This window comes from Pyxicephalus adspersus, chromosome 11 (genome assembly GCF_032062135.1).
Source record: "Pyxicephalus adspersus chromosome 11, UCB_Pads_2.0, whole genome shotgun sequence".
Taxonomy (NCBI): Eukaryota; Metazoa; Chordata; class Amphibia; order Anura; family Pyxicephalidae; genus Pyxicephalus; species Pyxicephalus adspersus.
Window position 1 is genome coordinate 56,572,820 of NC_092868.1, and position 13,895 is coordinate 56,586,714.

Below are 13,895 nucleotides of genomic sequence, written 5' to 3' on the forward strand. Positions count from 1 at the left end.
CTGTAGAATAAAATACACCGGGATGGCTGGAGCTCCTCATGATGGGCACAGAAGGTGTGCAGATCCAGGAAATCAGCATGGGATGGTGGGAGACTCTCATTATGGGCACAGTAGGTATACAGACCCAAGAAATCAGTACAGGGAAGGTGGAAACCAGTAAAACTGGGGTTAGCATTGTGCAGATCCAAGAACTCAGTGCAGAAATGGTCGGTTTGCCTCATGATGGGCACAGCAGGTGTAAAGACCCAGTAACTGATCATGGAGATAGTGGGAGCCCCTCAGAATGGGCACCGCATGTGTACAGACCCAAGAACTCAGCACGAGTATGGTGGGAGTCCTTCAGAATGGGAAAAAGCAGAGCTTCAGACACAGGAATTTAGCACAGGGATTGTAGGAGTTCCACATAATGAGTGCAGCAGGCGTACAGGGACATTAGGAGCCCCCTCATAATGGGTAGAGCAGGTGTATTCAGCATAAGTATGGCGGGAGTTCTTCAGAATGGGAAAAGCAGGGTTCCAGACCAAGGAACTGAGCATGGGTTTGGTAGGAGCCCCGCAGCAGGTGTGCAGACCTGGGATCTTAGCACAGTGATGGTAGAAGCCATTTGCAATAGGTACAACTAGTATGCAGACCCAGGAAATCTGTATGGGGGCGATGGGAGTCCCTTATAATGGATACAGCAAGTGTACAGATCTAGGAACTCAGGATGTGGACAGTGGGAGAACCTTTTAATGGGAACAGCAGGGTGTGCAGACCTGGGAACTCAACACTGGGGTGATGTGAGCTCTTTAAAATGGGCACAACAGGTGTACAGACCAGGTAACTTGGCAAGTGGATTGTGGTAGAACTTTATAATGGGCATAGCAGGTGTGCAGACCTAGGAACTCACCACATGAATGGTGGGCACCCCCATGGGCCTAATTTGTTAAAGCTATCCAAGACTGGAGAAGATACATTTTCACCAGTAAACCTGGGTGATCCAAAAAACCTGTTTTTTTTTAAAGTAATTTGCTATTTATTAACAAATGTTTTCTATCCTGGACTAGATAAATTCCAGGTTTTCTGGATCACCCAGCTTCACTGATGAAAGTGTATCTTCTCCAGACTTGAGGAGTTTTATTATCAGTAACAACAAAGGATAGCAAGGTACTTTATTGAAAAAAAAATGGCCATTATTTATATGTAGTGATAAAGAAATCTAAAATGTTTTCAGGATTTTAAGAGCAAAATAAAAAATAAACTATCGAGCTGTTTCCTATGTTGTTGTTTTGTTGGCATCTTACAATCGTATGGAGGACATATAATAGCAGGACACAGAGATGAAAGCCTGGGATGAAAGTTCCCTCTCCCCTCCTCTGTTCCCTATACACTGGCCGGATTACACAACTTTACAGACTTGAAAAGATTTCACAGCCACAAAACTTCTTGATGGCCATCAGAGTCCGAATGAGACCCCATTAAATCTTACTCCAGAATCTCCGGAACGCTGGAGGTGGCCAGATAATGAAGGCAACTCCGAAACAAAGTGACAACAGGAGACTAGGAAAAACTTCTCTCTTTATTCCCATACAAGACAAAACAAAAGGAAAGAATACGGTGCGCCGGGCAAAACCCGCAACGGTAATCCGATTGATAAACCTGGCAAAGCATTACTGGAACCGTTTGGTGAATATGGTGACTGGAGTTGTTACAATGTAGAAAAATAAATAGGATTTAAATAATGAGGAGCCTTGTGGTCGGTGAAGAGTGTCTAGTAGAAGACATCCTTAAATAATGGCACTGGATCCCCCTCGATGGCCAAGATTTCGGTTCTTCTGCGATCCGGAGATAGTCATCTTAGAACTGGAAGGAAAAAAAATGTTTCTGTTTTAATTTACAACCTATATTTGGTTTCTGTAGGTGCTAGAAATATTCTGTTCCCCCTTTTTTAATTCATGGCAATGGTTTAAAGCCCAAGATTGGCCGCCATTTTGTTTTTTGAAAACATTCTAACTGACAAAGAAAAAGTTACTAAAATTCCATCAGGTATACTTCGGCCCCCCACTGGACCCGTACTAGAGTTGTGTCTGCTCGCCCATTTACACTTGGTCCTTACTAAGCATAAATGTTTGTCACAAAACCCCATATGGCCATGTTTACCCTTTTAGAACAGGACGTGTCTAATCACACCACAAACCTCCCAAAAACAAAGATTTCCAAGGGGGTTCTTTTTCTTATACACATGAACCAAACTTCAATACAATTGTGACATGATCAAGCCATCAGCATGATTTATGAAAGCTATCCAAGGTTGGAGAGGATACTCTTTCATCAGTGAAGTTGGGTGATCCAACAAACCTGGAATGGATTTCTCAAAAGTAATTTGCTATTTATTAGCAAATGTTTTCAATCCTGGAGCATATCCATTCCAGGTTTGCTGAATCACCCAGCTTCATTGATGGAAGTGTATCTTCTCCAGCCTTGGAGAGCTTTAATAAATCAGGCCCATTGAGTGTCCCATAACTTTTCTGCTCACTTACCCTGCGGCCGCACCCCATGCCACTTTGAGCTCCAATTCTGTCGATTCGCGACCCGAAGCAGTCGGATGATCTCCTCATGCTGCGGGGAGCGTTCAGCAGTTCTCTCAGCTTGTTCCTTAATGGCGACGACTTCTCTTGCTGTACCCAGGATCCTCTGTTGTATGTCATGTCTGCCCCGGTCCGGGCTGCTTCACCAGTCCAGGATGGTGCTGCGTTTGAAGAGTCAGAAGAATCATAATTTGGAGCGAATAAATCTTGAGCTGGAGCTTCGGCATCTTCTACCGGGAGTCTGTCTTCTAAACGTTCCAAGAGACCCTGAGAAGCAGAACAGATCATGTGATCAGACAGGGAAACATGCAAGAAGTCCACTTTTGAGAACTTTTACTTATACCATATCATTATACTCTATCAAACTACATGAGTTTAAAAAAATTGATAAAACAAACTCCCCAAAATACACCCCCCAAATAGAAAACAAAATGTCACCCTCTAAAAACCTTCAAATTTCAAGCGGTCATTAGGCAAAGTTTGAGATTTTTCCTCTTTGATAAAAATGTTGATTTTTGTGATAAAATCAATCTATTTTCTATCAGGCCATTCATACCATGTCCCCATTTTTCCCTCTTTTTTTGTTCCCCTTGATGAACACGCAAGCCCACAGTTAAAGCTGAGATAGTTTTGCGGATGAAAATCTAGAATAAAATTATAACCACGGTATAAAAATCATTTACACAATAATTATACAATATATCAATATAACATATTATTAATGCAAAAGTAAAATGCAACACTTTATGGGTACCATTACCAAATATTTTAAATCCAAGCTATGTTAATTTGTTTGAAAGACTGCTGATCTCTCAGTAAAAAACTGTTTTTGTGCATATCTGAGCAATTTGCAATTTTGTGCAAAAATAAGTTTTATTTCTCTTAAATGTAGGTAAAAGGGAAATTTTGGCAAAATTTTACCATCATTAAATTGCATTTTAGTCATTGAGAAAACAAAATAAAAGTGGCTTTTGGTAATTTTTAAGAACCAGTGGACTTTGCATAGCTTTTCAGGATTATGAATACTCCAATGCCTATCCTAGACGTGTTGGCATCATTTTATTATTTTCCAAAACAATTTTTCAAAAAAAATACAGATAAAGGAAAGAAAGGATAACAGTAATTTAAGGTGACATTACACAACGATCACAATATACAGAAAGAAAAGCAAGCCATCATCTGCCTGTATGAAATGTACTTTGCTTTGAAGCCCCGACCTCCGCCACCATACCAGCCCTTCCCCCGCATAAAAAATTGTCATCTCCAGATGATTTCTCCAAATGTGTCCGTAGTTCGGCTGACCTTAGAGAACAATTTCTCAGACTTTTGTCCCTGTGTATGATTAGATCATTACCATTGGCGATTGAAGTTAGTAATGAAAATGTCAGCATTAATATTGTATGGAGCCTTCTAAGTATCCTTGGTGATGTCTGAATCTTTGAAGAAAATGACATGGATTTGGGTGAAATACGACGCAGCAAAGAGCATGGATGGCATGTAAGATGTCAATATTCAGAGAACCACAAGATTTCAGCAATGTGATACATTGCAGCAAAATATGATTTTTATTTGTATTTATCAATTTACTGAAGCATATTCACTACAGATCGCGATGACTACCATGCAGATCTGCTAAATTTACCAAAATTTTCACTGAGTGATTGAATTTTAGACTGCACTGCATTGCCAAAAATGTTGCATTTGTTTTAATTTTATTAGGCAGTCCTGGTGCAATGCACAATACTGCTACATAAAAAAGAATAAAAAATATAATAAAATAAAAAAAAGCAAAAACCTCTGAATGGCTCCCTATGTATGCTAACAGTCTCAGAAGACTCACTCTCTTAAAGAGATGGGAAACTCATCTGTCTAGAATAGAACTCCCAGCCTGTGTACCAACGTGAAATAAATTAATAGCTACAATAATTTCTCATCCATCATGTCACTACAATATATAAAAACATTATATATTCCCTCTATCATTCTCAAATCAAAAAGTTAAATTCCTATTGGCATCATTTCATCAATATTAAAAGCAGAGGTGGCAAAAATGAGTCATTTGATTTGGAAATTTGGGTAAAATTTTTGTAAAATGTCACACATAATATAAACAAATCTCTAAATACCCACGAAAAAAAAAATTTAAATTTCACCCTCTAAAAAAAAACTTAATTTTCAAGCAGTTAGTGAGCAACGTTTGAGATTTTGATTAAAATGCTGCTCCACAAGTTAGAAATTTTGTAATAAAAACATTTTCTTTGACATCAGTACGTTGATTCCAAATTGTAAGCTTCTGTTTTTTACTCACTCTTGTTTTCATTCCCCTTTGTTTGCTCCCCTTATTAGACACCTAAGTTAAAGCCGACCAGTAAATGGTGATAGTTTAAGGAGTGAAAATCCCCACAATTTTTTTTACAATATAAAAATCATATACACAATATTAATAATATAATATAATAATAATACTAATAATATAAAAGTAATATAATAATAAAATAAATAATATAATGTGCCTGCAGTAAAATCAGCTGATTTTTATAAAAAAAAAGATATAAAATAAACATAAAGCTCAGCAATAAGAACACATAATGCTTTGGATAACCGGCATTGTATAAAAATAAAACAACCATAACAAAATATCCTCATGGTAATGCGATGTGCGTGTGATATACAAAATTAGAAATGACGGTTAATTTTTTTTTCTATCAAACAATAACTGGTAATATAATCGGAACAATTAGAATTTGTTTTTTAAATTGTTTTTATGCCACTTTGGCTAATATTCGTTCTGACTGCTTTCTACGTTCATACAGCTGCACTGAGCCATTTATTAGTTGCAAAGCTGAAATCCATTTTGAGAATACATTTTTCCAATTTTGTCCTATTTGTGTATCCCTTTTACTAATATTGAGTCTTAAAACCACACTGACAATAATAAATTTTGGTAAATCATACAATATCCTACGACATGAACAATATCCTAATATCATATGCTAATAATGGGCAAATTTTATAATAATTGGGCAAATATTGGCCAATCTGCTTTAGCACCCAATATCTGGTAACAGAACAATGGCCCACATTTGGCATCACACAACTTCAAAACCTTATAGAAAATCCTTTTGATTGATCTGGAAACATTGGAATAATTCTAGCTGTTAGAGAACTATACTCAGCGTATTGTTCTGTAGGATTTTAGTATTCATCACTCATGGTTTGATGTCCATGGTTTGATCTGCTAAGGTCCCTAGAAGGACAGCCAACCATTGAGCAGTGGTGACCAAGACCCTGAATGTCTCATAATGGTGCCATGTGGCCAAATTCTGTTTTGCTAATGTTACGGCTCAACTAGAATCTCAATTGGCTTTGTGTTGCGGAGGTGCCTGGTATCAACATGTTGATGATAAGATAACAGATTTCACAGTATTTTAGATAATTCCCTGACAATTTCATCAACCATCCCGTATAAAGTCTACATAGGGTTGGAGCTACCAAAGCATTGGGTGTGACCACCATCAATAATAAAAGTCTGGTATATTCTACAGGTCAGAATGAAGATCACACCAATGGTTTATTGCAACCTGTCCAGATGTGATTAAATGGCACAAGCATTCTAATTTTCACTGCTGTCATATAAATGGTAAAACTACACTGGGTTCTTCTGTCCTGTCCTGTCCACCTCCTAGGTTTGTTTGTTTTCTATGCCCCTCTTTAATGAGGATAGACAAGATAATATAAGAAGCATATAACAATATTAGACAATAATGTAAAGTATTATCTGTATAGCCAAAACATCTTAATATAATCAGAAAGGATTCTTGGGGTCCATTGCTCTTGGTGACCATTGTCATTGGAAGTTAGGACAAATCCAAAATCTGAGTCATTGAACAGGTTGTTGGGAGAAATCTTCCAAAGGAAGGGTAGGGTACTCACTAATTTGATAAACACTTCAAGAGCAGGTGAAAGGTTGGAACCTAAATGCAAAAAGGCTTATTTATCTGTATCATGCCAACACAACCAGTGGATCCAACCGAAAGACCCAACGAGGTGGAAGGGCTATGGTTTCCACCTCACTTTCCCTCGCACTTTTACCACCCTGTCCAGTAAAACTTCAACATGTTGCCAATAATAGAAATAAGGCCATAGGGTCACCCTAGTAAGGGTAATAATAATAGACCCTTCATCTTCTAGACTTGGGGATAGTTGGCACCTCTTTATCCTCCATGCTTTTTGCTCCAGCCACCTTTCTTACCTTTAAATCTGACAAGTCTGAAGACAGGGGGGAGTTGTACACCGGACCTCCTTGGACTTTGGTCAATGCCAGGAGCAGCAGAACAAATGTCAAATACCCAACGAATGAAGTGCCCATTGCCCTCGGTGGTTGTGCCTTTTTCGTTCCTTGAACCTGAATCCCTCTCCTATAAGCTGGCTTTTCGTCCCTGTTTTATCTGCTGGCCCAGGCTACATCTGCTTTTATATAGGTGCCACCCTGACACAAGCCTGTCCCAAGCATGAACTCATCTGCATTCCAGCACTTCCGAAAAGATAAAGAAGCTGTTTGCAGGCCAACAGAAGATTCCCTTTTAAAGTTATCCCAGCCCGACTTTTGCACCACAACCGGCCTAGGAAGCTACTGGCCCACTTGACCGGACTGACCCGCTTCTTGCCGCCTGGCATTCCTGAGTGAAGAGCTTTTCTCACATTCGGGGTCTTTCCTGCCTCACCTCTGTGGATACCTGCATAGTTTTTAGGTGGCTCATGGAAAATAAGAGGCAATTCAACCTTTTCATTGCCATCCCGTAATGGTCAGGATGGGCATGTGACACAGCCGGGCATGTGACTGCACCATGAGGAAACTATCTGAGCTATTTTTCTTGTGGGACATCTGCACGTCACATGTTCTGTGCCATTATCAAAACATGGCTGAATACCCGCACCCCGTCATCATAGGACAATTAAAGAATACCCTGACAATAATCTGAATGTGAAAATGAAATTTCCATTTTTTATGATACAAAATTACGTAAAATTTTACAAATGGGCAATAGAATTGTGCCCATTGTGGACACTAGCAGAACCAATCCAAATGTAGGGGAAATTAGGCTCTTATTGTACTTTTCCAAAATCTGAGTAAGGTTCAAGTAAGATCCCATCATGGGCTTGACTTTTATTCATTCTCTATTTGTATCAGAGAAACCACTCCCTGTTTGCCCCAAGCAGTGGCAACAAGGTAATTGCACCAAGCAACAGCACACCTCTTCTCTTCTCGGGGACATCCTTCAATAGGTAGGAGCAATATAATAAATACAGTGTTGTTCTAAGAGTTTATTCTTATCGATTTACAAAAAGGCAAAGGGAGCTTGTATTCAGAATGACCACCCTTGGCCTTCAAACCATCATCAGTTCTTCTAGGTACACCTGCAGGAATTTTATAGGGTTATAGGTGTATGATTGGCCATTTATACCTAACAGCTGCTAATTATCATTGTCATGTAGGTTGTCACATGATTATTGAACCCAAAAACACCTGCGTGGGGGGCTAAAACTGGGTGAGGAACAGCCAAACTTTACTCCCAAGGTGAGGTTGTCACAGGTCATACACCATGGCAAGACTGAGCAGAGCAACAAGGTAGGTACTACAACAGCAAGGCAAAGATTTCAAAGCAGACTGGGGTCCAAATATGAGCCGGTGAAGCTCTTTTGAAGATGCAGAAAGAAAGGTGCAACGTTGAGGACCGTAGACCTAATGGTCGGCCAAGGAAACAGTACGACAGATAAAATACACATGGTACCTTCTTTCTTTGAAATCAAAAGATGTCGAACAAGGCCATCAGCTCATTACTTCGGAAACCAATTGGACCCAGGTACTCCCACCTACTGTTCGGAGAAATCTGGCCAAAAGAGGTCTTCATGGAAGAATTGTGGCCTAAAAGCCACTGATGTGGAAACAAGACCACGCAACCCAACCGGTACAGAAAAATGGCAGCAGGTGCTCTGGACGGATGAATCCAAATTGAATATTTTCGGCTGGAGCAGAAGGCAAATTTGTGCACCTGAAGGACTGCAGATCAGAACATTGAGTGGCTGCAGGCAATAAAGAAGCATGGTGAAGGTTCCTTGCAGAATTGGGGCTGCATTTCTGCAAATGAAGGTGGGGATTTGATCAGGATTAATGGAGACCTCAATGCTAAAAGATACTTATGATGCAATTACCACCATCGAGGAGGCTACCATCGGGGAGGCATCTGATTGGCCCCAAGTTTACTCTGCAGCAGGACAATAACCTCAAATATACAGCGGATGCCATTAAGAACTATCTTTGGGGTATAGAGCAGGAGTGCCCAACAGGTGGATTGAGATCCAGCAATAGATCGCAAAGGCAACGTGAGTAGATCGCAGAGCCCTGCCTTTCAAAATAAACTCTACCGCACACAGGAGTTATTAAATTCAAGTTTTTATTGTCGGTAGATCATTTTGACTTGGTCATGTTAAAGGAGTTTGCAAGCCAAAAAAGTGTGGGCACCCCTGTTATAGAGGAACACGGAATCCTGGAAGCGATGGTACAGCCCACACAGAGCCCAAATCTCAAGATCATGGAGTGTGTCTGGGATGACGGATTTGGGGCAGCCCCCATCCACAGATCTGGAAATGGTTCCCCAGGATGTTTAGAACAACCTACCAGCCGAGTTCCTCTAAAAAAAGGTAATTTGTGAAATATTTCTTACTTTACAGCATTTTTCACATAATTGTTTTCATGCATTAGCTCTGCTTAAAATTCCAGTAAACTTTTTGACATTCATTGGTATTTGGAGCCTTTTTGAATACAGACACTGCCCCCTATGGATGGAGCAGATCACTTACATTTCTTTTCATTTGCCTAATAAATTACACATTTGGGAAGTCAAGCAAGTGTGATATTTAGGTCTCTGGATACTTTGCCTTCTCTTATGCTATTATTTTTATTAATAAACAAGATTTATACACAACATATTTTGCAGTGCTGTACATTAAATGGGGGTTGCATATGACAGATACAGACAGTGACGCAGTTCTTCTGCACATTGCATTGACTTTTTTTCATTTAGGAGCTGCAAAACGCTGATATTTCCATACCCGTGGCATACCCCTTGGCAGAAAAAGGGAGGTGCAGGCACTGACCATGAGAGCCCTGAAATTGTCTCTTCCACACAACACCACATTGGCCAGATTACCAAAGTGGAATTGAAAGGGAAGCTACAAAGAAGTAGCCAATATCCCAATATATCAATGTAGATGCCCAATATAGAGGTGCCAATGTACCAATATAAATACCCACTATGGAGGTACCAATGTCCCAAAATACCAACATAAAACCCCAGTATGGAGGTACTAATGTAAATGCCCACTACAGAGGAGCCATTATTCCAAAATACCAATATAATTACCTAGTATAGAGTAACCAATTTCCTAATATGCCAATGTAAATACCTATTATAGAGGTGCCAGTGTATCAGTATCTCAACCCAGCGTAGAGGTGCATTGTATCAATGCACCAACATAAATACCCAGTATAGAGGTACCAGTGCCCTTAAATACTAATGCAAATAATATTATAGAGGTACCAATATCTCGATATACCAATATAAATACCTAGCATAGAGTAACCAATGTCCCAATATACCAATGTATAGTATAGAGGTGCCGGTGTACCAATATAATTGCCCAGTATAGAGGTGGCATAGTACTAATGTAGTTATAGATAAGAATTAAACTTTGCCAACTGGTGGTAAAGGATTGTAAGGCCTTGACTGGCCAGATGCCGGTGCTGCCCACTATGGGGTATTATGGGAGCTATATGGGGGTGGGTGGTACGGATGGAGGACTGGTCTCATTAATTTGGCTTTTCATTTAGGACATAGGATCTGGGATAATCATACCCCTACTATGGCAGATACTCATACCCCTACTATGGCAGATACTCATACCCCTACATACTCATACCCCTACCATGGCAGATACTCATACCCCTACCATGGCAGATACTTATATGCTGTCTTCCTCTAACTTACATATCACAACAGTAGGAGTGAGAACACCAAAAAGTTGCCGGGAACAATGCCAACCAATATGGCAACCATTAAAGTCAATGTATGTAGTCTGCCAGCCCCAACATTCGGGGTTTATTTTTATGAATGGACTTTTTGCAACCTTATTTTATCTTTACAGAACATTGAAGTCTCCCAGCGCTGAATTCCCCTCGGAATGATCACATGTCGCCATGTCAAAGTGTACAATAAATATTTATTATGATCTATGGAGTGATTTTTACAAATGCTTTTTATAAAACATCAAATAAATAAATATGTATCAATAAATAAATAAATAAATATGATCTGTCATAAATAGTAAGAAATGCCGGGGGGTGGGGTGGGGGGGGTCCTCCTCACGTGGGGTGCTATTTTTTGCCAGGTGAAATCCTTCGGGATCCTGCAAAGAGAAGAAGGAGAACATTTAGATTCATCAGATTCATGGGATTGTGTACAAAAACATCAGAATAATACAACACTGCAGCCAAAACATTCTCTTGGATCTGTGTCCCCAATGGAAAGATCCGGCTTACTTCCTGTCCTGGTGACACCTTGTGTGTCAGGGTGTTGCTGGGTGTCACCGGGAGAGAAAGTGAGGGGACATTTAGGGAAAGATGGGGAAAAGTCAAAAATTCTATTATATATTCTTGTTCAAAGACCAACATAATAGCCAGACAATTATATATTTCAGAAAAAGAGAAGAGCAAGAATCGGCATCAATTAAATCTAAACCTAAGAATACATATAAAATGTCACATATTGCACATTACCAGTTCTAAAATGTGGTGGCTGTATTATTGTGTACAGTCTTACCCCCATAAATCCCCCCTCCACAATCTTACCCCCATAAATCCCCCCTCCACAGTCTTACCCCCATAAATCCCCCTTGCACAGTCTTACCCCCATAAATCCCCTAAGTCCCCTTCCACAGTCTTACCCCCATAAATCCCCCTTGCACAGTCTTACGCCATAAGTCCCCTTCCACAGTCTTACCCCCATAAATCCCCCTCCCCCCACAGTCTTACCCCCATAAATCCACCCACCACAGTCTTACCCCCATAAATCCTCCTTCCCCAGTCTTACCCCCATAAATCCCCTTCCACAGTCTTACCCCCATAAATCCCCCCACAGTCTTACCCCAGTACTTTTCCCTTCCTCTTAGAACCCCATAAATCCTTCCTCCAAAGTTTTACCCCTCTATATTCCCCTTCCAAACTCATAGCCCCCATTTAAACCCCATCCACAGTCTTACCCCCATATACCCCCCACTGTCTTACCATTGCAGCCCATCCCGCTCACAGAGTCGATTCGGTCGATTCTTCTCCCGAAACAATTGGATCCTCTCATCATCTTTGTGTTCTGCAGTGACCGTAACCCTTTCAGGATGTCGTTGGTGAGGGGGAAGGGGTTGCCATTGGTGACGGTAGAATCCTGCAGGGGGGCTCCACTATCAATCGGTCGTTGTATTGGACCCTCCATTGCTTCAGGGCTTCCTTCCAGTTCCTGCAGCTTCTCTTCCAGTCTTCCCAGTAAGCTCTGAATGCAGAACAGAGAATATTAATTGTAAGCTCCATCCTGTCAAAGTATAATGGAAGTTTTTTTATGCCTGTTATCTGTGTGAGAAGGCTCTGATGGGAGCTACCTTGTCCCTATCTGCTGCTAACACAGGAAAATTAAGGCAAATTAAACGTTTATTAGTTCCACAAATGCAAATTTGCTCTTAAGGTTTCCCAATAGAGGCATCCAATCACACTTCCTCTGATATATTCCAACAAGTTCTATCATTCCCACTGGATTTGTAGCTTGGGAGTAAAGATGAGTAAAAAAAAAACTCTGACAAAAATTGAAAATTTTGACAAAATTTTTTGTCAAATTGATTAAATAAATTGTCAAAATAAGAGTCAAAAAGGACGGCAACAATGCTCAACATGTGCGGGGGCAAGTGAGGGGGTTTGGAAGCTCTGATTTATAATCCTGAACCCGTCCTTGTACCACAAAAACTGCTCTTCAAAACTTTTTGTTTTTCAAAAATAGCAAAAACAGAGAATGAAAAAATAATTAAAACAACTCAAAAAATAATAAACAAGAAAAAAATTCATTAGATGCAAAGAACTTGAGTTAAATATTTAAATTCCTGAAACAAAGAAATCTACCTAAATAAAATAGAAAGTTATTTTTTCTTAAATATTTCTGTAAAAAAATTGGCAATTTTGCAGCATTGAATTTACTGAAATCCCAGCAGTCATCCCTATTGGGGATCAGTAGAAGGTGGAAGTTAGACTGGTGACAAGTTTAGCGTTGGCTGTTAATGATCCGCCGTATCTGGAGCCGAAACGACCGAACACCAATGGGGGCTATTGTAGCCCCCTGAGTGGGGTGCTCCCTGCTGGTCTCCCTCCATCCCATCTCCATAGAATAAAGCTGTCCCTGTGCAACAATTATTCCTAAAACCGTCACCCGAGGCGATTACAAACGACCGTTTGGGTTGACTGAGCATCGGTGCAAAGCTTTGCACAGCCTGCAGATTAATGATCAATTTGCAATAACTTATTCGTAATTAATTTTTGGTTGCTAACCCTTTGTCGGCTGGCCCCTCATTTACACACTTTATCCGGTGTGAATGGCGATGGCCATACAATGAGATTTGCCCACCAGGGGGGTTAATCATTTGCTACTAAGCCCCCCCCCATTCCCATCCCCCGGGCAGCCGAGCCCTCATATGTTCTTTGTTGGGCATTCAGCCAATAGCCCATGCCACTCTAATTGCTTCTCCTACACCAAACGCTGCACTACACCGGGCTACCGGGGAGCAGACAGCACCCCCATCATTGCATGGCTCACCTTAAAGGAGTCCAAGTCGCTGGCTGTGTCCTGATCTGTGATGGGAAGAGTTCTGGAGGATTGTAGGTGGAGAGAGACCAGAACAAGAGAGATGCAGAGGAGGTAAGCCTTCCACTCCATGGTGATTGGGGGATTAGAGGTTCTGATGTCTGTGCTGGTTCTGTGTGTGAATAGATCTGTCCCAAGTATACTCCTTGTATACCAGATGTCCTGATACCCTCTGTGCCTACTGGTACCCTCTTTATACTCCTGGTACCCTCTACCTGTCCTTATATACCTCCTGGTACCCTCTACCTGTCTTTATACCCCTTGTGGTATCTTGGTTCCCTATGCAAGTCCTGCTGTCTCACTTCCTAGTACTCTATGCCAGTCCTGATATCTCAGTGCCCTCTCTCAGTGTATTCTCCTCTCCAGGTGCCCT

The 13,895-nt window shown here is 40.7% G+C and overlaps 2 protein-coding genes across 2 annotated transcripts; both read right to left on the reverse strand.

The window, feature by feature from the left end:
- Positions 1-1,537: 1,537 nt before the first annotated feature.
- On the reverse strand, positions 1,538-7,020 carry NPPA (natriuretic peptide A). The gene is made up of 3 exons (XM_072425808.1): positions 6,820-7,020; positions 2,520-2,834; positions 1,538-1,842 (listed from the first exon to the last, which is right to left on the reverse strand). Exons 1-3 carry the CDS (start codon positions 6,934-6,936, stop codon positions 1,837-1,839), a joined length of 438 nt encoding a protein of 145 aa, XP_072281909.1. The 5' UTR covers positions 6,937-7,020; the 3' UTR covers positions 1,538-1,836.
- Positions 7,021-10,827: 3,807 nt separating this feature from the next.
- On the reverse strand, positions 10,828-13,862 carry NPPB (natriuretic peptide B). Its single transcript, XM_072426528.1, has 3 exons — positions 13,475-13,862; positions 11,911-12,169; positions 10,828-11,033 (listed from the first exon to the last, which is right to left on the reverse strand). The coding sequence occupies exons 1-3, from the start codon at positions 13,592-13,594 to the stop codon at positions 11,002-11,004; spliced, it is 411 nt and encodes a 136-aa protein (XP_072282629.1). The 5' UTR covers positions 13,595-13,862; the 3' UTR covers positions 10,828-11,001.
- Between the last annotated feature and the right edge of the window lie 33 nt (positions 13,863-13,895).